Source organism: Taeniopygia guttata, chromosome 15 (assembly GCF_048771995.1).
Source record: "Taeniopygia guttata chromosome 15, bTaeGut7.mat, whole genome shotgun sequence".
NCBI lineage: Eukaryota > Metazoa > Chordata > Aves > Passeriformes > Estrildidae > Taeniopygia > Taeniopygia guttata.
This window is the reverse complement of record NC_133040.1, coordinates 10713736-10739909: the sequence shown is the minus strand read 5'-3', so window position 1 is coordinate 10739909 and position 26174 is coordinate 10713736. Positions and strand designations below refer to the sequence as shown.

Sequence of the window (26174 nt, the reverse complement as noted above, 5' to 3'; positions counted from 1 at the left end):
CTTACAAATAGAACAGTCTTTGCTCCTATCATAAACAGATCTCAAGTTTTTGAGTTACAGTTTAGCACAGATCTTCCCTTGCCTTGGCTGCAAGTCCCTCAACATTTAAAGCAGCTCCTCCATCAGCTGCCACAGAGCTCAGGGTAGGAACAAGAATTTGGGGTTTCTATCCCTGCTGCTGCCAGGCTGCACAGAGGACACCTGCAGCCCTGTGAACCATCTCCTGTGTTTTCAAGTTTTACCAGCAGGAATTGATGCCAGACAATGAAGAAGAGGGAGGATTTTCAGGAAGGCAAGTGAGGCTCTTCCACCAAGTTTGAATATTAACTATTGGCCATGGAAAGATCAAAGATCCCATTGTTTTGTTACTAATGCCAGTGTAGTTCCTCAGGGAAACCCCACCCAACAACAGAATTTGGAAATTTATTTAAATGAGAAATGTCTTTTAAAACCATTTCTAAGAAGTGTGTGGCAAGCATTAATTGGCACAACAGCTACAATAAAGGGCCATTAAGTGTTCCTTAACGAGCAGTCTAAATTTAAACTGCTGCTGATTTTGATTTAATTTTATCTGCAATCTATAAATAGATGAGTTCTATTTAGGCAAAACACCTGGTAACACAGAACTGAGGTGAAATGCTCTTTTTATTCTGAGACAGGTCCCATTAGCTATGAACCCTTCCCATTTTTTCCATCCTTTGGAAAGCTTTGTTCAGAGCTGATCCACAGACTTCCATTACACTCTCACCATGAAACCCAAAATCCAAAGAGTAAAGTCAAAATTTTGGGGTATTACTCACCAAAACTTGAAGTTCCTTTTCCAAAGAATCTTTAACTTGATTTACTGCACTCAAGTTTTTCTCAAAGTCAAGAAGCTTTTGCTCTTTGCCCTGCAGTTCTTTGGCCAGATTACTGGCCTAACAAAGGTGATGAAATGGAGTAAAATAAAATGACAAACATGAATGAAAAATTAGGAAAATTAAAAAGCGAATCTGAAAGAAATAACTGTAACATTAAAATCACTCTAAGATGAAAAATAAAAGAAAAATTAAGAAAAAAACATGATGGGTTAACTGAGTGAAGCTGATTTCCACTGATGACTACATACATCACAGCACTAATTGCATCTTGGAATAATTTTGAAAGCATTAAAATTTAGTTCTTTTGGCAATAACTGTGAATACATTACTTAATGGCAGACAATTTTGAATACACTCACAATTTCAAAGTTTCAGCATTAGTTCAATCAGTAGTTTTGGTTTAATTGGTTTCATTTTTTGAACGGATTGATTTGTGCTACAGTTGGCTGATCAGATCAATACATACACAAGGGGAGGGAATCTCTGTACCACACCTATGGGTAGTGCAGAAACCCAGTGTGGACTCAAAAAGAGAATCAAAGGTAAAATGTTGATATCTTGGAACCACCTGTGAAGAGTTTAGGAAAGCTTTTTCTAGTTATTTTCCCACTACTCTTCACTACCATCAGCTTTACAGAGGTGTTTCATCCAAACCCGAGGAAAATCCTGCACCAAGCTGCAGTCTGTGGTTCCAAAGTGCTGTGAAACACTGCCAAAAACATCCCTGCAGAGCCTGGGCTTAAAAAAAAAAAAGTTCCACCAGGATTTTCTGTGCTTTCTTTTGTTTTAAAAGCCTCTTCCATCACCTTGTCACAGGAGGGGAAAGGTGATGAAGGAAATATTTCCCCACTGAGTCCCAAGCCCCCTTGTCTATTCCCAAAGGTGAAAGCCTTAGGATGTGTGGACCCTTCTCCCAAACAAGCCAACAATGTAGCTTTTCAATAACAGGAAGGTTTTAGCACAGACATGCCCAAATCTGCAGCAAGGAAGTGCAGAAGGAATTTTTTCCTTTTGCTTATTGGTGCAGGTGGAGCAGCAGAAACCTGTTGAGACACAACCCAGTTAATGCTCCTCTCAACCTCCTCAGATGGTCCCAAGATACACATTTGGTAAAACTCCTTTTTTCTGTGATGTATTTCCTATAGCAGATTAAAAGGGTACAAATGTAAAATAAAAGCAAAAGAAAACTGAAAGGATGGATGTTGATACAAACCTGGCTAATTCCATCACCCTTTTCAGTCTCTAAAGTCTGAATTTGTTTCTCAGCTGCCTCAAGCTGCTTGCTAAGTTTCTCGATTTCCAATTTACCTTCAGAATTGGCTTTCTCAAGTGCAGCAAGGTCCAAAAGCTTTTCTTCAGCAGCTTTGATCTGTGGTGTAAGACTATCAATAACTTTGGTTTGTTCATTGTACTTGGCTTGCAGTACCTCTAGCTCCTTTACCTTTATCTCAGCTTCCTGCAATTTGTTTAAAGTGTCTTCCATTTCTACTAGATGCTGATCTTCCACACTTTCCAGTTTGGTCTTCAGGCTTTCCAGGTTTTGCTCTTTCTCCTCCGTGACTGCCACCAGTTTTGCTTTCAGCGACTCGATCTCTTTCAAGTGATGAGATCTCTCATTTTCCTGCTTCACCTTTAGATTTGCCATTTCGTTCTCATAGTCTAATTTCATCTTCTCAATCTGAGTCTTTAACTCGGCGAATTCTGCTGTCTGAGCCCCAACACCTTTGCTGAAAGAAACTTTCAGCTCTTCCATTGCTTGCTGATGGGAGGCAATTGCAGATTCCAGCTTGGACTTCCACAGCTCAATCACGTCGGAATTCTCCTTGTTGGCATGGTCAAGCTTGGTTTTCAAGGATTCATTTTCCTTTGCCATTCTCTCGTTTGAAGCTGAAAGGGACTTGATCTCTTTCTGCAAGGCTTCCTCACTAAGGCCAAACTTCTCTTTCAGTGAGTTCATCTCATTCTGATGTTCCTTGCCAGCTGCTGCCATTTTTTCTTGCAAAGAACTGATTTCTTGTAGCAAGGAGAGAGAAGTGTCCACGTCGTCGATGTGTTTGCTGGAATCCAGCCTCCCTCGGAGCTCAGCCACTTCCTTCACCCTCAGTGCCAGGTCCCTCTCCAGCTCCATGATCCGGGACTTTTCTGACACTGTGGCCACCTATGATCAACAGCATTTTAAGAAAAGAAGAATTATAAAATATACATTTCATACAAAGACACTCAGGCCTTGCTGAAAAGCTTCCACCGAGCGTTGCAAATTGCTTCAAAAAGGGAAAAATGTCCACAATTCATATGACAAACATCTATAACCACAGAATTTACTGAATTTTTTTCTTCTGGTAGTATCTAGGAATTGCTAAAAAATTTACAAACTACCCTGAGGGGTATTATCAACGATTAACAAAGTGTTCCTCAGAACTATTTCCAGACTGGAAAAGAATGGAGAACCTTGAGGTCTTTGTAGAAATAATTTCTTCCAAATTCATCTCACACCAGTTATAAGACTGTCAGAAAATGACAAACACAATTTGAACTGATAAATCCTCTGAAATCCCTTCTATACCTGCTTCTCTCTGAAAAAGTGTCCTCACACTAAGCTTTTCTCTGACTGTTGGAGCAATTTTTGCTACAGCAAAGCTCCCAGAATTAATTCTAATTGGGAAGTTATTGCTTTGACTTCCTGAAGAAGCTATTACTTACCCACAGTTGCCCTTTAAAAGTACTTATTACACATTCAGTTGTTGGTTTTATATTCATCCTGGGCTTTTTTATTCATCCCACCTGACCTTCAAGAAAATCCCCATGTGTGAGCATCAATATATGTGTGTGTTTGTATATATATGTATTTTTCTCTTTAAGAACTGACATCTGCTGAACTTCTGACTTGGTACAAAGTATGTCAGTAATATTCTGACAAGCAGCAGTATTACTAATTACTGGGATATCCATTAAAATATTATATAATTGGTGGGAAAAAAGAGCTAAAAAGCTACTGCAAACCATGATTTAGCAGAGCAAGTAGTGCAGCAGCTACTGAAGAGCTCAGAAACCAAGCCCCAAATACTCCATTTGTGTTAAAATGACTTAGGTTTTTGGGTTTAATGAACTCTGCTAGTTTTTAAAATGAGCTACTGAATGTTCCTTTCTGTCAAATATGATCCCATCTTGCTACTTTTGGATCCAAGGATTACTTTTGCAGTGTGAAGACATCTTACCTGAGTTCTTCAACGAGTCACATGTCCAGGCACACACACACACCCCATGGAAGCTCAAAATTAATCCTAATTTTTTACAGTGTTCCAGCTCTGGCTACGGCAGGAGCAAGGACCTGTTCCAGCACGTGTCACCCCCGGCACTGTGCCATCAGAAATCTTCCACAACACAGATCAGGCTCATTATTCAAACAGGGAAAACCATTACCCTAGTGTCTTCTAACTCCCTCTGGAGTTTGTCAGCTTTGGTCTTTTCAAAGAGCAGGCTCTGTTCAAGCTCCTTAATGCGGGCATGCTCCAGTTTGGTCTGCGTCTGTTAGTGGAGAGGGAGAGGAAGAGAACACAACGGTGCCACCATCACATGCCAGCACAAGAGGAGGAGCCACATGCAGGCCGTGCTGCCAGAGCCTTCTAACAGGTGAGCAGAGAGGATGCAAGGGGGGGAAAATGGACAGGGAAATGCTATGGATGAGGAGGATGGGTTGAAGGTGTGAATGGATGGGCGTGTAAAAATGAAATCAAGTGTGTAAAATAAATAAATAAATAAATGAACAGCAAACGGAGAAATGTGAACAAAAAAAGTTTCATGCAGCTGAGTAGAAGTTATTTATCAGTACATGAAGTTTTCAGCACAAATTAGAGTAGTTATGTCAAAAATATATATATGTGCATATATATCTCTTCCTGTTCTAACAGGATGATAAGTTCCTTTCCTTGTTATCCCATTATCTTTTTCCTTTAATCTGTTTGGCTGGTTTTATAAAAAAATTACTTATTAACAAGGGGACAAAAATTCTCCACTGAAGCTCATATGACAAATCAAACCTTTAACTTTCTTTTTTTTGATAGTAGCTGTCTCTAAGTCTCAGCCATAAAAACGCTTCTGGCCAAGACCTGGGAACATGCAGGCTCCTCTGTCACTATGGTTTGAATTATCTGAACAGATATAGAAAGAGAATGGTTGTCTGTAACTCCTAAACCCTCCCCCTTTCCCCTCTATTATCCTCTTTCAGGAAGGAAGTAAGCAACAATATTCCTCAAAACCAGATAAAAAAGTGAATCAGCCTGGTTGCTCTGCAGCTACTGATGTCTAAATATATTGAAGAATATGTGGAAGTAAGAAAAAAGTAAGATCTTTGGAATTCTAACAGGCTCCTAAAGAGAAGTGAGACACAGATGATCCCAAGCCTCCTGCCTTTTGCTTACAAACAGAATTTTTAGCAAGAACACAGAATATTTGATATTCTGGCTTGATATTCAGATACTCACTGAGGCCTGCAAGAGAGCCTGAAGTTTAGGAGATGCAGGGAAAGTCCAGCAGGTAATTCAGACCTGACCTGCACCTCTGAAGTAGAGAAGAGAAAAAAATGAAAGAGAAATATAAAGATGGGGATGAGCTTCTTGTCTGCTTCTCCAAACACTGAATTCCTTCTGGCAGCAGCAAGTTCTTCCTTCCCAAAAGCATCCAGACATCCAAGGGAGCTAATTCTTTAAACAGCTGAAAACAGTTGGCCATGTTTCTATGGAGTTCCTTGGTCCACAAACACTTGGAAGGTGCTCCTTAGATTTGTTGATGCTTTCCTTCCATTGCAGGTTTGTTTCTCTCTCAGTGGAAGATCTTCAGGGTGTAACAGGCAAAAATGCTCCACAAGAACACAGATTATTCATTTTCCTGCCCATAGCATTTGAAAATGGAATTAAGTATTCTAAGGGAAATAATATTTAGCAAGTGGCTACAATTCGGTTTTCTCTCTGACACAGGTCAGTATTAGTTTTGATCCACAACCAAATTGTAAGTAAGTCTGAAAAACAATCTGTTTTAAAAGCTGGAAATTCAATTCCAATTCACCAAGGGGATCTACTAAAACCCAAGAAATCCCAAATCTCATGGTTACGGAATTCCCAGTGTGCCTTTGGAATATGCAACCTTATGTTTTTTTTACACTACATAAAACCCAAACTCTTTGATCATTAATTTTATAGACAGTGCTTTACTGCTCCAAAGATCAGACAGACCATCACTGATTACCAGGTTTTTTTAAATCCCATCTCTTATATACTACAAAGGCAAGTAAGTTAAAATCCTGCCAAAATGGAAATAAAAGATTTAAAAAGAATTCTCCAGAGATCTTTGCTTGACACCTTTTTCCCCATTTAGAGATGAGAGATTATCCTTTAATCAAATCTGATTTCCAAGGGAGGGATTCCAAACTTCCTGAGGTAAAAATCACTGCAAAATTTTGAACTGCTCAAATTTCTTTCCTGATGATGTAGAGAGAAATTTTTACTGATTATGATTCTCTTTGAGGAAATGCAGAACACAGTGAAATGAGAAGAGAGAGTACCCCAAAAGAAGAAAATAATTTGATTGTAAACCTTAACTTGGATGGAAAAGAAAAGCAGGAAAGAAAAAAACAGACAACAGAGCCAAAGGAATCATCTTCCCCTTCTCCAGAGCTTCACAATCAGGGAAGTGATGTGGAAATGGGATTCTTACTCTGCCTTGAACCTCAAGAATTCTACCCAAACTTCAGAGGCTGGATGTCAGCCTTTTCCAGAACCTGTGTGTTCTGGCTATTCCTTCACTCCAGAATAAACCTCCCTGTGACATTCTCCATCAAACTGCTGAGGCCACAAATCCTAAAAATCAGTTCTAGGGTGGGGCAAGGCACCCTCCAGTCCCCTCATGCTGGGACACAATCACAGGACACCACCAGGATCAGGGAGTGTCAGCCTGGAAACTCTCCTCTGCAGAGTGAAGATGTCCATTTTTAATGGAAACATCAGAACAGGGAAGTCAGGAGAAAAGATGGGATCAAAGAAGGAGTACACAAAACAAGAGAAAGGAAGGGCACATGCGGATTTATTTCTAACAAAGCATCAGCCTGATGGGGAGACTGAAGGAGACCCAGATCCCTGAGGGATCTCTGCAAAGGGAACCCCTAAGGATTCACAGCAGGATCCAGCCTGGGACAAATTTACCTTTAAAATTCCACTATTCCCAGTTGGGGAAGCAAGAGGGCTCCTTAAACATCTTGCATGGCCATTTCTATTATCAAGTAACACATTTTTTCCTATGTAATTTGAAGAGGAGCTACATGAATATACAGTAAAATCAGACAGCTTTGCACAGTAGTTGCTCAGATGGTTTTAATCATCTCTCCCCTTAGCATTTCATACAGAAAAAAAGGAAACAAATAAGGGCAGATGAAGAATAGACAGATTTTTTTCTCTCAGAAAAATTGTTATCTATTGAACAGCGGGATCTCACAGGAGACCAGGCAGGATTTTGTGAAGAAAACAGCTAAAATCCTACATTTAAATTAAGGCCACTTCAGGATGCTGGTCAATCATGTTCTGCAAGCTTCTGGACTCTTCAGTGAGTTGCAAAGGTTTTGACCCTAAAGAACTCTAATGACACTGGCCCTGTCTGCAGTTAATGGGCATTACCACGTTTAGTCATTACACACATTCTTTCCAAGAAATGTTGTAATTGCTCTGAAAGCAACATGCACACAAATACCAGAGCCAATGTCTCAATAACAGATTATGCAGTTAGTGAATCAGTATAAGCATTTTCTGCACACAATCTGTTAACATGGGATGTCTCTGCACATTGAAGTGCCCTCTTACATTTTCTGGGTCTTCCGAAATCTGCCTCTTTCGCTATCAGTAAAATTAAAAAAACAAACAAACAAAAATGTTTCACCTGCAGACTCAGCACTACCATTCCAACACAAACAACAGGAGACATTCCATCAGCTTGAGTTCAGTTTAAACCCCCAAGTTATGCAGCTTGACAAACCAGAATCTTTAGGATGGTTTGCCATGACTATCGATTGCTTTAACAGAAAATAAAAAACTAAAATATTTTCATGGACTAAACAATAAAAGGAGCATTCTATGAAGAGTCTAGATAGGTATCTTAAAATGAATGGAAGACTAAAATAAAAGAAATGTTATATGAAATGAGTATCTTTTCATAAGGCTAGCACTTCAATCACAAATGCTTTATAGCAACACAGTTAACTAAGTTTGTACTTTATGCTGTGCAAGAAGTTTTAACATCTTTCTGATTAGACAACAGAGTAGAGCAACTAAAAGTATCTCGCTTATTAATTGGAATTTTGGGATAAAAAATTGGCAGTGCTCAAATACCTGAGAGCAATCCTTCCCTAAATGTTTTCTATTCTGATTGTGCAGTAACACACTGTGCTGTAGCCCAACATTACAGTTCTAGAAACAATAGATAAAAGTTGCACACTCAAATTGATATTCAGATTTTATGTGCAAACTCTCAGGACAAAATACTTTCCATTAATCAACCTTCCCTAAGGGAAGCACAGGTATTACTCAAGAAATTGATCAAATAGGACAAGTCTTCAATATTCATTTTCAAAGGCATAAATATTAACTTGCAATTTTGTAACTTCAAAATGATTTTTTTTCTTAGTGGTTACTTTTAACAGCAAAAGGTAGAATTTTCCATGAATTAATTTAATTTCTCTAAATAACTACATCCTTTCCATAGCACAGCCTTTGCTAAAGTGTGTAACTGAATTTGGGGTGCAATCCTGCAATTTTGGGACAATAGGCTTACTAAAGGACTGCAGAAATGGGTATAATTTTCATGTGGCTGGACCAGGATTGCATCTTTTAATGATTCCTGACTTTCTGTGACCTCCTGGACACCCCGTTTACAAAGCTGGAGATATTTTACCTCAAGGTCTCCTTTGGTAATGGATTCTTCTTCCACACGGAACTGAAGGTCTTCAACTTTCCTGTGGGGACAACTCATTAAAATTCAGGTAATTTTGGAAGCAAATGCTTTCAAGCTCACTTTTCAGTGGAAATCAGAATGACAGTGACAACATTCCCATTGTACCAGCAAACTGCCAGGAACATTAAGGAGAAATATCTCACAGGAAGCATCAGAGGGAGGGAAAGCTTCTGTCCTTAAAACACTACTAGTGCCAAAGCAAGGCATCACTACTCCTGCAGCTCTGAAGAGGGCATTTTGTACTAAAGCCCTTTAAATGCTCATAGATGCTCTCCTTTTGTCATCCTTCTGGATGATCTGAGGTGACCTAAATCAGCAGTTTGATCTCACATTCTGTATCTTCTACCTCTCATGTAGGTACACATCCAAAGTATTCACAGGCCTTCAAGATGTCACAATTGCATTGAAACTCCAGCACTGAGAACCATGTCTGGAGACAGGATGAACAGCACAAGGGGAGCACAAGAGGAACATTAATTACATTAATGAGGACAATTTGGGGTTACCTTTTCTCTTCCTCAAGCTGATTGAGGAGCTCCACTTTCTCCCTGTCAGCTGCCTCCACCATAGCTCGGAGCTGGTCCATTTTTGCCTCCATCTCCAGCACGTGCTAATCAGGAAGAGGAACAAAACCAAAATTTACTAAGCTGGGAAATACAGGAATTCTTTCCAAGTTATGTACCTGTATCTCAGTAACCACAATTTGGTGAAGTGATGGGCCAAGTGACAGGAATGTTATCAAATCTGAACATCATCAAAGACTGCAGTGAAGTTCAACAAAAATGAGTTAAATTCTGTAGATCTGATATCTCATCAAGCCAAAGATTCCACAAGTGAGATTCCACAGGCATGGATTATTTTACTTTTAGCACACCACCTCTTACTCCCAGTCCTTTTCAATAGGAACAGCCCATTTTGGAGGTTAAGTCCATTGTGTTAACCCTGTTTCAGAACAGTAACTCTCTCACCCGGTCGTGCCCATCGCGAACCAGAGCCAATTCCTGCTCGATCTCCCCGACGTGACTCGTTGCTTTTGCAACTTCTGCCCTCTCCAGGTCCCTTTCTGCCAGGAGCTGCTCAATGTGCTGCTGCTTCTCCTTCAGGGCCTCCTGGAGGGCTGTGGTGCCCGAAATTTTTCTTGCATACCGGGAAGAGGTTTCTGTCAACTTCACAAAATAAATGTGTTAAAAATTATTCTGCACCAAGAGAAAGGAAACAGGGGTGTAGTGGTTATCTCCAGACTCCACAAACACAGGGTTAGTAAAGCAAATGCTTTCTGTGACCCTACTGTACCTTCTCCTTTTACACTTAAATGACTCCATTTTCCAGAATTTAACAGTGAAAATAAAAGGCCTCAGTTGAAGGTGTAGACTCACACAAAGGCTGTCTCAAGATGCTCCTAAGCATCTTTTTACATTAAAAAAAAACAAAGGCAGCTTCCTAGCAAGCCAAAAACATCATGTCTCTATTTAACAGGTCATTATCTTAGGTCACCAGCAGCAGTCCAACACTTCCAAATGCTCCATGAAAAGCTTTGGGAATTCCCACCAGCATCTGGCACCTCTACCATGGCCAAAGCAGCCAGGATGAAAAGCATTTACCTTGACCTAAAGCCAGCCTTACAGCTAAAACCTTGTGAGGAACAACAACTGGTATATAAAATAAATGTTTCTATCACTTGGAATTAAATTACTTCTGGGAAAAAAATCTGGAATATTGTAGCTAAAATGAAACCAGGTTTTCCTTGACCTCGCCCCACTGAATGGAAGCAGTACCAGGGTAAATTCATTATGGCCCTACCAGCTACACCCTCATGAGTTCCTGAGCTAGAAGGGAAAGTAAATCACCTGAAATTACAAAGTAAAGTGAGCAACAGTTGTGAAAAAAGCAAAAAAAAACTAAACAAAAAAAATCCAAATGCTGTTCATAAAACCTGCCTTTAACAGCTGAGAAATTTGCCTAAGTATTAAATGAGAATGACAGCTCAGTAATTTTTTATAAAACCCCAAATCACCAAGAATTGCTGTTGTATCCTTTAGCTCTGCCTAATCACCCAAAACCAGGAGCATAATCATTCCAGAGATCAAAACATTGAATAGCTGCCACAGGCATCCTGGAAAGTTGGCAGTGGCCAACAGCCCCAGCTGAGAGCACAGCAGGGATTATTCTGCTGCCAGCACAGACATCTCCCCTTCCCTGCTGCACAGTCCCCAGCTCCTGCCAGCCTGCATCCCACCCTGCACACTCTGCAATCCACGGCTGGTGCCCTTCCAGTCACCAGACAGAATAAACCACCTTCACTCTGATGCTTCATTGGTTCTTTCAGACCTTCCCAATTTCCAGAAAAAATCCCATTCCAGAGTGTATCGCTTTCTAAAAGTTTTGGGTCTTCAAATCACCCTTCACTCCCACCTGCAAAACAATCCCAAAACTCTTCAGAGAAGCATCAGCTTCCTTCAGACTCGGAAATAAACACCAATGGCATCAGACAGCCCCTTCAATCATTGGATCACCTACTCTGATAGCTGCTTTTCTTACACAGGAAAAAGGAAATAGAAACAGCCCTGAACAACTGAGTAGTCAATTTAAGAGTCCAGAAATCCCCAGAAAAGTTTGTTTTCTTAGAAACTGAAGCAGGAAAAGTCTGCTGGGTCAAAACTGATTACAGGAAATCTCATTTTCCCAGCAGCTTAACTTCTAAAGAAAAAGTCTCAGAATTATTTGGACAATCCTTTTAACTTGGATGACCACCAAATGTTCACACTGCCTGAGAAAAAGAGTTGGAAAAAAGCTGGAATTTTAATTCCAGAAACAATGGATTACAGCAGCTTTGTATTTTATGACCTAAATCATGCAAAATCCCTGGGACAAAACAAAAATAAGCAAATACATTTTAGACATTCACAAGGTGTAATTTGGGGAATGACAGCACATGGAATAAAGCATTTGGTTCCACGCGTTAGTGCTGTGATCCCAAACTAGAGGGCACTCTGTAGCTGCAAGTGCAACTTCCAGAATGGATTAAGTAATGAAGTCCCACTGTTTGTGCCAAATAAAAATCCTTTTTGTGGCCAGGTATTAACCCTGGTGCCCTGACCGACTGCTGACCTCTGTTAATCTGCTTCAGTCCTGCAGGACCAGGGTAAGTCACCTCTCTGGGCACCTGCTGGTCAGTGGGACAGGGAACCTGCTCCACATCACTGGGAGACACTCCTTCCTAATTAGATCTCTCTATGGACTGTGGTTTAAAAAAACAAAAAAGGAAAAAGCTAGGGCGACTGTGGAAAAATCCAATTATCTCTATGTTTTCAATTGCCAGAAAATAGTCTTCTCAAAATTCAGCATTGCCAGATTTCCATTTTACTGCTGCAACCTAAGATTAGGACATTTATGTAACAGAGCAACTTCAAAAGAATCCATAGTAAGTGTATTAGGCGGAATTAGTACTGTGTTAGATTTCACCTGAGCCACTGCACTTGGCAACACCCAGCCTTTATTAATTCATAGGATTAAAACTAAATCTAAAAGAAAAGAAAGAGGCTTCTTGTCAGCAGAGACTCGGAAACTGCTTCTGCTGCATTTCTCAGCTGACTCATCCCTTGAACAGCAAAAGGAATTTTTGAACATTTTAGCCAACGTGAAGCTTCCTGCTTAAATAAAACCTGTATGACGTCTGGAAGCTTCAGTGCACACCAGATCCTCAGAAAATTAATTAAATGCAGATTGCAGCCAGAGAAATTAGTTGGTGCCCTAAGCCCCTTTCTTATTGCAATCACTCTGTTAGCTTGAATTAAATATTCAACTATGCAGCTGCTCTCCAGGGCTAGCTAAGATTTCCTTCCTTCATGCATGCTTTGAATGGAGACGAGCACGGTGAACCTGCAGCGTGCTCTGCCTCGCTGAGCCGAGCGGGCTGGGAGGGGGGAGCATGCCGAGGAAAAAGCAGCTTACGAGTCCTGTGCGGCTGGGCTTGCTGCTTACGGAGGAGGCCACCGAGCTGAGCGAGCTGAGCGAGGAGGCGCTGGGGCTGCGCTTCAGCGCCGCGGGCGTGGGCAGCACCTTGCGCACGGCGGGCTTGGCCTTGGCCGGCGTGGTGGAGGGGAAGCCGATCTTGGTCACCTTGTGCACCGGGGCGAACAGGCCGTACTTGGGCTGGCACTGGAAATACCTTCCAAGGGAAAAGCAAGCAGAGCAGAGAGGAGTTAGGTTCTTTTCACCTGCTCGTGGAGAATTCTAGATCAGGAGTGTGAAAGTGTTAAAGGATAGGGATCTCATCCGTGTTGGACTGCAGTTCTGTTTAACACCCATTTGGGAAAGGGGCCTTGAGAGTCTGAAAGAGCATGATCGCATCAGACTTCAGAAATTCAGAGCAAACGCTGCAGCTCTAGAGCCTAAAAAATTCCATTCAGATTCAGTTTTATATCCACAGCTTTCCCCTTCATCACATCCCTCTGAGCTGCTAACAGATGTGATGGCTCAGAGTTAAAAATAGAAATTATCTTTTAATTAAATCAAGTAGTTTTATATTTTATTACATACATACCATTTATGCATATTTGATGACACAGATCATATATATTTGGTTAAATATAGACAAAAGCCACTTATAATTTTAAGCCGTGATAATCTATGTTAAGGTGAGACAATCTTAGTAAAACCTCTTTTTAATGAGGTAAAAGACTATTCCTTATGGAAAATGAGAAAGTTAAATTGTGATGTGAATTAATGCCTTCTGATTGTGACTTACTGGAGGGAGCAGCTATACTGCCTCCATCTCTACCAGGAGGCATCTGCTGGAACAGGAGTTTCCAGCTCCTGCGATGCTGGAAGAGTTCCCTTAAGTACAACTATTGGATATCCAGAGATTTTCTTAACTGAGCACTCCTTCCAAGATGAGAAATCAAACAGACATTTAAAAGAAGGAAATTGTGTTTTCCATTACCAGTCTATGAATAAAACTCACATGGGAGGAGAGATCAGCTCATCCCACGAATATGAGAGAAGCATTGGCATCAGGGAATTCAAACCCTCCCCATCACCAGCAGACAAGGCAGCTTTAGAGCTTCCCTCCCTGCCCTGACTGAAAATTTCATGGAAGATAAAAAAACCCAAAAGAGAAGAGAGAGAAAAAACTCATAAAGTAAATCTGGGGATGCACCGACCTGGTGCCAGCAACAGCTCCATCATTCTTTCCCAGGGGCTCATCCAGCTCCACTCCACACCACTCTCCTTTAGCAAAGTCCGTTTCTCCCAGAAAACGCACGACTCCAGCTTTTGTTCCTCCAACCTAAAGCAGTAACACACACAGCTGCATTTAATGCATTTCCAAAACAGAACACCAATTTCAGTGAAGAAGCTTTTGGCATAACCGTGTTCACAAAGCACAAGAATGGCATAACCAGTTCTTATTTCAACTATGAATTTTTTTTTCTGTGAGTTTGAATTAATGTTGAACAAATACTGATCTTCACAACCAAAAATATCTTTAACAAGACACAGTATAACCAATGTTCTGAATGCAATAGGTTTGTGATAGAGTTTCACATAAATTTCTACCAGCAAATTAGGATTTCCAAGGTCTATTTGCTTCCTATTCTCATTCTGTGAGGAAAACTAAAAGAAATTAAATGAGAAAAAATTCCATTCATATTTTCTCTAAGGAATAATTCAGATAAACTACACAGTACAGCCCTCTTGTATTTAAAATAACTGATATGAAGCATGATACAGAACATTTGGCAACCCTGTAGATATAACCAGCTATTTGAATCCTTGTGGAGAGGAGAATCATTTTATCTTTTCTTCACTTTCAAGAATAAAAAAATCCAACACAAACACTCCTAAAGGAAAGCCTAGAAAGCAGAGACTTTCAAACTTATCATATGAAATATTTACAGCCATTCCAATTATTGGCAATGTCTGTGAGCTACAGCTTTTCCTAGCACTCAGGAGATGGAAGAATTAAATTAAGCGAAGAAGGAAAAGGTGTTGTGTGGCTGACACTTGCCAGGAAGAGCCACAGGATTCCTCCAGTTCAGGAAGACAATATGCTGTGCCCTAAATTTGTGCAAATCTGTTCAGACTGCATCCGGCAATGTGAAAACAGGGACATGGTGATGGAAACATCTTCAAGAGATTCACAGAATTTCACATGGAAAATGGCTTGAAAACGTCCACCTGTGCTTTCCAGCACACCTTGTACAACCAGGAATGTTGTGAGGCCTTGGCAGAGAGCTTGAATGAAACCTCCCATTAAAGACTGTAATTAGTAAAATTAGTAAAAATTAGTATTTCATATAATTTTTACAGCAGATATTCTATTTCTTGGGGGAACTTCCCAGGATGACTGGAGAACAATGAGCTCCTCATGCTGTAAATTAAGATGCATGATCACAGCACATGAAAAAATTCACATTATTCCAGTTGGGAAGAGTTCACTCACGAGGTCACCTGTGAGGAATCAAGGACTTTACAAGTCCACAAAGTCCCAAGTCAGTGCCCAGGAGCTGCCACACACATTTCTGCTCCAGTGGCAAGATGAGGCTTCAGGTGATGAGGCAAAATAATCCTAATCCACACAAACCTCAGAAAAACAGGAAGAATAATTAACTTTTTAAAATACTATTCAACTGAAAAAGGTGGCAGAGGTACCACTTGTCCAGATTTAAGGTGGCAGCCCCTTCTCTGCCATTAGAAGCAATTCTGGAACAACTGCAGGTCACCTTCAGATCCTGCTTTAAGTAGCACTGTAGCCACTCAAATTATGACTCTCCATGGAACAAAAACACACAAAGTTTACAGTTATCATGACAGCCTAATATAGTAACTTGTAGAACCTTTGGTATTTGGTGTTCTTGGCAGAGAACACACAAACAAGTACTAGGACTGGCTTAGAAAAAAATAATTGTAATCACCCACAGAGTTACAGAGAATCCAGATCTCTGGCACAGTGGTGAGGAGGGAATACATAACACTGAAAAAGTAATCTCTGGGAAGAACTACCCCTTAAATTGAGGGACATGGCATCCACCCTCAGATATTAGCTACTTTTTCTAGAGGGTAAATATCTTAAGTACAAACATAAAAATAAACTTTAACTGCACTATCAGACCATACTGAGTCCCAAGTTTTCCTCCTTATTCCTCTCCTAGCAAGTTTTGGTAGGGATTTTTGTCTCTTTAGGTGAAGACTGGTTAGTTGTGGTTTGAAGCTGTTTCCCCACTCAATTTTGTTCTGTTTTCAACCTGAAAAAACAAGAGTTAAATAAAAAGAGGCTCTACAAACCCATTTAAGAAATTAGACAGGAAAACTAGAACAATGGCCTAGATAAGGAGCATCCCTTCAAGGACAAGAGTCAGGTTTGGGGTTGCACAGAGAAATTCCTCAAGCTCCTTTTCCACAACCCTTGAGCCAGGCAATGGGATTTTTTTCCTGTTTCCTGGTGTGTGCTTGTGTCTGTGGTGATTTTTTTAAACAAACCCAAATGATTTACCTAAACACAGCCACCCACCACCTTTCCACAGGAAGGTGAGTGGGGTAAGTGAGGTAAGAGGTGTCTGAAGCACTGTGGTGGAACAGGATAAATCCATGCAAGGATTCCCAGGGACAGGAAAAACTGCTGCAATCTGTTCCCTCCAACTCACACTGCAGATCAACCTCTAGAGAAGAAATGCTGGCTCCAGGATAGCACAGTAAACTCTGTGCATTATATTCATCCTTTCCTGTTTCATACCTTTGCCCTGCTCATCTTCCACGTTTATGTAAAAAATGTGAAGTTTATTATGAAGAGACCATATTCAAACCACAGACTGGGAGACACAGCCTGGAGGAATCTGGCAGTGCCCAGAGCCCCTGGAGCTGCTCCAGCCCCTGCAGTGACCCAGGCCTGGTGGGAGGCAGCAAATGCAGGAATTCAGGTCTCAGACCAGATGGGGCTGCTCAACACCAGATTCCCAGGAGAAGCAGCAAAATGACTCCTCTTGTAACCATGGTACCTGGGTTATTTTGAACAGGACTCAAGGGAGAATGCCAAAGAATTTCTGCTTTTTTTCCAAACCCAGTCCAGCTTCTTTGAATAACCAGCTACCACATTTCCCTCTGCACATTCTGTGTGTCCTTACAAGAGCAGGAATTGGAGCACCCTGTGGCTGTAACATGCTCAGAGAATCAGTGAAGGTCTATATGGGTAGTTTTGCTCAGTTTTAAGCAAAAGCTTTCTAAATTTCAGTTTTAAAGACAGGTCAGCCCTCCTTTATAAAGCCTGAGACTACTGAAGGCTTCCAGTCATTCACAGACGTATCTCGTAAAAAGTGCAATTAGTACCTGCAAGTGACAACACCTGCCTTGAGAAGAAAATAATAATAATAATTTATTCCCTTAGTAGTACAATGTGAGGTGCTACTGTACAAGACAGTGTGGCAAACGTTTTTCATGAAGAAATTTGCTGTACATATACAGACTTAATAGTGCCATAAATGGGAAAAAAGATCCTGCCATGATTAAATTCAACTGTTCCAACCCATATGAAAAAAGAATTGTACTTACAGAGTATAGCATCTGTTAGAGAAAAAATATTTTTTAAAATTGTGAGAATTACAGCAAAAAAAGGTAAAAACACAACCCCAGATCTACTTCCCAGTACTGCATGAAGGACTAAAATAAATAACATTGGTTTCTGAAAGTTCTATGAAAAAACAGAGCACAACTACCACAAAGACAGTTTTCCATGACCTTCTTTCATGCTAAGGCAGGTCACTCAATAATGGATAGAGAAAAGAACTGCCAGACCTTTTCTCAGTCAGTTCCCCCACTCAATAGAGTCAAGCTGTAAAATACAAAGCTGTAAGACTCCAGAGAATCTAGGTTAGACTGCAGGTCACGGTGAGGTGAGGAATTTTGCCTGGAACTGACTAGACTTATGTCAAATACATAAAAATGTGATTAAATTCCATTTATCCAATTATACCTGAGCTTACATTAATTTGCTGCCAGGTAAAGTGAAATAGCAAAATGGGTTTGGAAACCTGAAGTGGTTAAAAAGCTCCTGGTGAAAGGACAGGGGGATGAACACGTCAGACATTGTGAGAATCTTTGCGGAGCCACATTTCCAAAGATAAGGAGAAGCAGGGAACAAATAAACCAGTGTAATCCAGGGGCAAAAAAAGAGAGTTGGTCTAAAAAACGGGAGTGTGATTTGAGCAGTGCTGGTGGAAACGAGGACAGGCAGGGTCTGAGCGTTGTCAGTGTAACAATATCACTTATTCACACCGGCCCAGAGAAGGTAAAAGGCGATAAGAACTGCTCTCTTTCCCCTTCTGCCCCAGCACGAACTTGTGGTGACTCCTGAAAGCATCACTTGAGTATTTCTGCATTTTCAGGACAATTCAGCACCACAATGTGCAGCACTTGAAAAAGCAAAACCCACCCAGCCACACAGAGCCTTTGAAACACCTGGGACCCATTAATCAGGTTCTCATCAGAATCATCTTCCTCTTGTTTCTCCAAATTTAGCAGAACTGTTTCCAGCTGGCAACAGAAATTGTGTTTAATTGATTTGTTCACCCCTTCAAGGCCAGAGGGGACAAAGTCATCATCTCCTCTGGTTCTCATGGAACAGGTCTTTACATTTCACCCAGTTCCATCTGTAATTAACCCCGAAACTGCACTGAGCTAATTTCTGTGGGGATGTTTTTGCAGCAGAGCTGATATCCATCAGGAAACACCCAAACCTGGACTGGATTTTGCCCAGAGTCCTAAATAGAACAGGCAAATCAGCACCACCAGGCACTGTATTATATCATTAGCATTTAGAGAAGATTTGAACCCTTCAAAAACTGGTGGGACAAACCCAAAGAGCTGGTTGGAGGGTTGGGAGAAAATTTCCCCTGGGGTCATTTCCTCACAGTAAATCCATTATTAAAGGAACCCCAAAAACACACAGTTACTGTGTGATAGCTCTGAATCCATGTGCCTGCCTTCCAAAGGAAGTTAAAGATCCATGAGTTCCTCACCTTATTCACCCATAAAACAAACAGGATAACAGCCACACTAGTCTTGGTTATAAGACCCATGTTTAGAAAAGGGTCTGTAAATGGGACAAATAAAGCCACAACCACGTGTCACCTGAACCAGGGCAAGCTGGACCACACGGCGACACCTAAAGAGGTTTTTATGTCCAGCACACAAAAATTAGGTTAAGAACTGGAATTCTTTTTTTCATCCTTTTTCGCTCAATACCCTTGAGCCCTACACTGGGCGGCAAAGATCTGTCTTGGACCAGATTTCAGCCAGAGTCTGGAATGAACTCAGCAAAGAAAAAAAGAACAAAACACACCAAAAACCCTACCAAAACTCGGCAAAAGGAAAAACCCGGACTGGATTTCAGCCAAAGGCCGAAATGGACTCGGAAAAGTAGAAGATCCGGACTGTATTTATCCCGGAGTCCGGAATGGACTCGACAAAATGGAAAACCCGGCTGTTTTCATAATTAATCATTCAGTTATTCAAACATATTTAAATTTCAAAGAAATAAAATTTGACTGTGGCCTCTGGCTCTCATTACTCTTTGTTTTGGAAGGCTGTAGAGCTCTGCAGCATCCACCATGCAGGTTTTAAGGAAGACACCTCAATTTTTCCCTTTGAACTTTAGCACCATAAGTTCTTAAAATCTTTTATTGCAAGATACTTTTTGTTGCTTGAGTCATCTTCGAGCTGTATTCTGAATTCCTGCTGAATTCCAGTGAGTTTTTCAAATAACTAAGGATGTAAATACACCGAGTTCTTATATCGATTAATGAAGTCAAGAGCTAATTTTGAAGCCAGACTGTTAGATAGTATTTAGGAACTTAATAATAATCCCACCACATAACTCCATAATGGTATTTTCTCCATGAAATCTATAGTTTTAGAGAAGGAAGCAAAAGCATTTGCCATGTTTTAGTTTGTCAATATTTGCTTGCTCTGTCAGTTTTGGCCTTTTTTGCTGAGATTAGACAGATATTAGGTATTTGCTTTAGACTATCTTATTTCCTTTTAAAAATACCTACACAACATCCAACACTGGATCGAGGCAAAACTGGAACAGTGCTAGAACATCTCCCAAATTTTAAACTCGCCTCCATAATTCAGATGTTCCAACCCAGCAATTCCGTGAGCAGCAGGATTAATGATTGCAGTTTTTCTGTGGCATTGGGTATTATGGGTGAGTGATTTCACTATCTGAAAATGCAAGAGTGACTTCTGCTGTTCCCACTGATTGGAACAGGATTCAGGCAAGCCTTGATCATGTGGATTCTGTAATGTGCAAAATTCTGTGAAAGCAAATTGCAGCTTTTCCTGAACTGGTGGGCAGAGTCTCCACCTTCTATTGGGCTGTTCCATGGAACTTGGAAGAATTTGCTTTGAAACCTCTCCACTTCTACCCAATTTGGTTGCAATCAACTTTCAAAATTCAAAAGCAAGGCCAAAGTGGGCAAAAAAATTCATCTGCAATAAAATACACTGTGATACCTACCACACAATCATTCACTTCCAGAGAAAACAGTTTAGTAACTAAAACTGACATGCTATTGAGGTTCAATTCATTCATCCAGCTCAAAAGGAAATTTAAAAAAAAACCCACTAACAGCAATTCCATACTACAAAAGCCACATATGAATTCATCACCACCACAAAAAAAAAGCACAAAAACTAAAATAAGTAAATAAACTGTTCCTTCTCCCATCCTGTGTTGAAATGACTGAGGACAATGTGTTCCTGGATATTCCCCCTTGGGAAGGCAGAGAGAGGGGAAGGGAGCCAAGGAATCCACACACAAAAAAGGAATTAACTACTATGAAAGCATGTGGGGAGTCACCAGTCCCTGCCTTTAAAGCCCAGGAACTCACATGCAATTTGAATTTAAATAAGGAGTTGCCAAAACAGAGTGACTCAGACACGGACTCGGACTCGTGCCTTGTTTCAAGATAAATTTGACACCTTAATTGTGAGCAGATAGGTAATGCCATGCCCTGAAAAATGCTAAAAAGTAACATTAAAAGAAAGCAGAGATTTGCACAGAGAAAATCACCCACGTGATGAATTGCAAGAAAAGCTTTTGGATACCCCTTACCCCTCAGATATTTTCTCATACATGGATTTCATGCTGTAGCAGCCACTTAGGAAACTAATCTACATCATACATTACAGGATCCACAGTACTGTGCCTAAGTAGACATACATAAATATAAGAATTACTTTAATCCTTGACTTAACATGACAAAGCCATCAAAATACCTCACAGTCACCTCAGCTCAAGGATAAAGCAAAAGTGTGACTGAGCAGTTAAAACTGTCACATTTGCTGGAGGAGGCTCTAGAGAAGAGCCCCAGGAGAGCACAAACCACACACATTCCCAACTTCCAATTTTTTCTTCCTTTTCCATCCCTGTATGCATTGTGCCAGATATTTTTGCACAGTTTTAACTGTAACAATGAATATCTGTTGTCATAACAGTTAAATATTATCATAGACTTTTAAACAGACTAAGCTCAGAAGTGCATTTCAATTCAGAAAGTTGTAAAATCCAGAAGAAGAAAACCTTAAAAACACCGCAATGACAATGCTAAGGGAAAAAACTCCTCTCTACATGTGAATTTCTTTTTCCCTTGGTTGCTTTTCAGAGCACTGGAATGTAATCAGTTGACAGCCCTACGTCATGTTTACTTGCAGATAGGTTACATGGGTGGAAACAAATCTGACAATAATCTCCTATCAGCCCCTGCCTGTTCCAGCACCGAAGACCTTGGGAAGAAACAACAAAGCACGGAATAACTTACAGCCAGCTCTGTAAAACAGGGAAATGAAGAGAAATGAGATGTCACTCATGCACAGGAAGAACTCTGCAAAAAGGCCACATAAGCACATGCCTGTAAATTGAGTTTGCATCTTTTTGTGAACATATGGACGGAGGCCGAGTTCCGGCTTTACAGCTCAGCCCCCGAAGCAGCAGATTTGGCAGACTGTGATGAAGCTGTAACTGGTTAAATGAATGAAAGCACTTTAATCCCTTGAGAAGGCTAAGGCCCCTTAGGTTGATAAGATTTTTATTTATTTATTTAAAATACAGCATCTGGTCCCTTCAGGGAAAAGCCAACAACCCTGTCAAAGCTGCTTCAACTTTTGGTACAGGCAACAGTTGTCACATGAAGCAGACCCCTGTTTTAACAAGCTTTGTTTTGGTTGGGTAGTTCAGGGGGGTTTGTTTGTTTGTTTTTAAAATCAACTTTGCACTGGGCTCTTAAGAAATCCTAAGTGTGCAACATCAGGGCAAACAGGTTCTCTGGCCACAACTCAAACAGGAAACCCGAACTGGCTGAGCCTGAAAGTAATTTGTTTTCTGAATTGGTTTTCTGTTGTTCTTTCCCCATCTGGTCTAGCACCGAGCACAGCATTTCCACTGGCACTTATTGCACAGAAATTCTTATTCAGAGCAGGTTCAAATGCTGAAGCTGGAACCTGATTTTCAGCAGAAAAATCAACTGCAGTTCTGGCACGGTATCATTAACCCCAGAAAGGCTGGATGAGGACAGTGAAGGAAGTGCAGATTTCCACATCAATTTTCCTGTGTTACAGAATCTCCAAATACAGGATCAGGCTGTCCAGAGTTAACATTCTAACTGTTAAATCACATCCAGATTCCAGAACATACATCATATGTTAAGAATGGAAATTATGCCTAATGCAGAGCTGTTTGAATTACTCTTTGTATTAATAATTCTTCTTTGGTTTAGCCCTATTTTTATTCAGTAAAAGATAGATCAGTGCACCAAATGAAAAGCTGAATAGTGAATTACACATAATAAACCACAGTTCTTTGATATATCTAACTTATCTCCCTATATTTTTCAACATTTCCAAATACTATCACAAGGTATTGTTGGTTTCTTGTTAGTGAAAGGAAAATTGAGCACAAACTTGCTGAATATGGCTCAGATACACTGGGATTTGAGGGAGACAGATTTATCATCAGAGATTCCCAAGACAGCAGAGCACAGGGTGCTGTTTCAATTAATCATCTTTGAGGAGTAAACTACAGAAATCTAAAGGTCCTTTTCCACTAGAACATCTATTTAGGGCTATAATACTTCAGTGAATATTTGTGTATTCACTTAGCTTGATTGGTTTTTGATTTGCTTTTACTCCTCTGGAATCTCAAGAAAGAGAACTTCTAAGACAAGAGGACAATGGGAATTTCTCCACAATTATTGTATTTCCCTTACGGGCATTGATGTCAACCATGAGTTATTTTTCTGATGTTTACAACTCAATTTAATGGCCTGGAAATGTCTTCTTCAAATTGAGGGGAAAAACCAGGAAAGGTTGTAGCTGATTGTTGTAAGATTTTTCTGCAGGCACCCACAGCTGACATATCCAATACCTTGAAGCACTCTCTGTTTTGATGTCAATGTCTTTTTAATATCTAAGGTCTTTTGGGAAAAGAGGTTTTTCTGCCCCCTGAAGAAGCGAGGCTGCTTGTTTTGTCTCTTTTTATCTCTGCATCTATAGCACTGTTCTGCACAACCTCACATGAGATGCTCTGAGCAAGCCTGGGTTTGAGAATACACAGGTGATCATCTCACAGCTCTACTTGTTTTTTGCAGTGGAATTTATTTTCTCTGGTATTTCTTTTCTCTGTTTTTTTTTTTTTCCTCTGGAAATTTTCTTTCTTTTATTTCTCTGGAATATCTTTTCTTTAATTCTGAATTAAGTGTCCCAAATCTGTATGTAACCACTATTATTCCTAATGTTATCTGAATTAAGGAAAGATCTGTAGGATACCTGTCTCCACAATCAAATAATAAATTAACTGGAAGCCTTTATTACTAACCCTTTATATTTTGAAGATATTAGTTCTCCTGTAGAAGTCTGGGAGGACTTAAAATGTACAAAAGACTGGAGATCAAAGGAATAAGAAAAAAAGCCTAAGGCATCTTTTCTCTCCACACAAAACAATCCAGGCCACACACTGGAGCTTTAATCACCTCCTCAAGACTTCTTTGCTCCTAACAGCCTTTAATCAAACCACCTCATCCCAGCACCACGGAGGCAGCAGGTTGCTGGGACAATGCAGAAGCAAAGTGAGGAGTGACAGCTTCCTTTCCTGGAGAGGAGCAGTGTTAACATCTCTGCAGGAACAGGAGAATGCTCCAACAACGCTGAGCTGCTGGGAAAGCCTGAAATTGAACCCAACATTTCAGGTACAAACCTGTGCCCAATTTGCATCTGTGTAACATAAAAAGTTGAGATGTGAATCAGTAAACACTGTCTGAGTGGCCTCTTGTTCCTTCCAGACTGGGCAGACAAAAAGAGCTACAAGATTTTGCCTTTTTCTGTTGAAATAATCCAAAACTAGCCAGTTACCACCAATAAAAAGAAACTTAAAGTAATTTAACCTATCCACTCAAGGTAACTCCCATAAGGACATTTTAGAATCCAAGTTAGAGGGGAAAAAAAAGAACAGATTGAAATACTTCAGTGTAACACTCCACACCCTGAGATCACACACTAAGATCAATAAAGTTGAGGCCATCTGATGTCCATTCTGGAATGTAATCTTGGCTGATGAGCTGTGCCTTACCCATCTATGAATCTGCCCTTCAGGATGTCATTTTCCAATTAGCTGTGTTAATAGGACTCCCAAATGAGCTTTTGTCTATCATGAATTCATTGTTTTGAACTGCAATTCTACGCTGCTGGAGGCTCCCCGTTCTCAAACTGTAATTCCCCACAGCTGTTTTCTTCTCATCCATAATCGCCAAAAAATCTTCACAAAATACTCACAGCAGTTGGTGCAAGCTGCAAGAACTGCAGTGGTGTGGTCAGACTGGAACACATCATGAGGCTGTGACACCACATTGTCACTTAGAGGGGAAATTCTGTGCTGAGGTGGGACTGGCAACATTCACCCAGCCCTTCATCCTCTTGTGTAATTATTACTGAAAAGGGACTGCTGTGAGCATAAAAAACCCAAGACCAGGAGCAGGCCGGGTGGATTTGTCCCTCTGATGGAGCAGGAATGGCTGAGCAAGTGACACAAGTGACAGACAGGTCTTTCCCAACAACTGGTTGCTGGCTCTGAGGACAGCTCCCAGAATTACTCAGTGACACCTCAACTCTACAGCTCAGTGCTGAACAGGAGTTCAGTGTCAGGGAAAAATATATTAACAGATGAATCAATTATTCAGCCAAGCTCAGGATTATTTGAACTAACCTGGCCATGTAAGATATTTACATCTGAATTATTATTAGACATGACAGCAGAGTCTGGGATCTACTACAAATAATTAGCATGGGATCCCAAAGGATTGAAAAGGAGTAAAGAAGGATCCTACCCCTTTAACATTCACATTCCTGAGTGTCTTATACTGGTATAGAAATTATAGTTATGCATCACCAACATACTGTGCTAGGAATTACCCCAAAACCTCAAACTACAATTTGATGACTCATGAGGAAGACTTTAGGCAAACAGAGGTAGTAAAGAGGATGAAATATTAAGTTTAACTTGTCCTACTTAACAATTTGGGACCTTATTATTGTCAAACTGTGGCACTTAGGATATGCTGCTTCTGCAATTTGCACTAATTAGACACAGGGAAGGCAGAGAAATGCCTTCACAGCACCGAAGGATTCTCCCAGAAAGGACATCCCAGAAGGGTTCACAAAGGTCCTTGAGGAAAAGGCAAACAAGTGGTTAAAGCCCTGATGTTGTTTGGAGGACAACAAGGCTCAGTCTCTGACAGAAATAGCCAAGGATAAACCACAAATCTTTGTTTCCATTGGCACTCCAAGAAAACACATCTCAGCCCAAATCCAGCTGTCAGCCAACCCCTGCCCTCACTTCACCTTTGTCTCCTTCTTCAACTTGGCCCTGTGTGTTTTAAGCTCTTCTTAAACAGAAAGAGAAGGTAAATTCTTCCTTCAAAAATACAATAAATGTAATTAAATCATCATCCTGCCTTCACTGCAGAATTATTTTCTGGTGGGGCAATGCAGGACAAACAATAAAATCCAGGGGATTTTTTCCTATATAATATTCTTACAGTAACACCAGAGAAGTTTCTATGCCAGGATATTCACACCTGCCAAACGGAAATTTTAAAATGATATCATAAATAAGAAAAGATTGTGTCAAAATAAGAGAGAGAGAAATCTTCAGCTTAATGATTCACTTGAGTAAATCAGGTTTCTATTACAGTGATCATAGATCTGGTGAGCATACAAGGATCATTCCAGTAATATATAAAGGCTATATAAACAGTCTTTAAATTAAGAATATAACAT

At 40.4% G+C, this 26174-nt stretch overlaps 1 protein-coding gene across 12 annotated transcripts in view; it reads right to left on the bottom strand.

Moving 5' to 3' along the window:
- Positions 1–26174, bottom strand: part of CLIP1 (CAP-Gly domain containing linker protein 1) — a 61735-nt gene that overhangs the window by 22363 nt on the left and 13198 nt on the right. For 5 of the 12 annotated variants that reach the window (XR_012058383.1, XM_072936091.1, XM_072936084.1 and 2 more), the window contains 9 exons: positions 14015–14139; positions 12804–13020; positions 9821–10018; positions 9359–9462; positions 8793–8853; positions 7706–7738; positions 4281–4385; positions 2074–3018; positions 801–917 (listed from right to left, as the gene is read on the bottom strand). Coding sequence is in view for 11 of the 12 variants with exons in the window: in XM_072936091.1 (XP_072792192.1) it covers positions 801–917; positions 2074–3018; positions 4281–4385; positions 7706–7738; positions 8793–8853; positions 9359–9462; positions 9821–10018; positions 12804–13020; positions 14015–14139 (1905 nt within the window). In the remaining variant the exon portion in view is untranslated. The remainder of the gene's footprint in view (positions 1–800; positions 918–2073; positions 3019–4280; positions 4386–7705; positions 7739–8792; positions 8854–9358; positions 9463–9820; positions 10019–12803; positions 13021–14014; positions 14140–26174) is intronic. The other 7 variants (XM_072936088.1, XM_072936092.1, XM_072936093.1 and 4 more) reach the window with 5 other exon arrangements.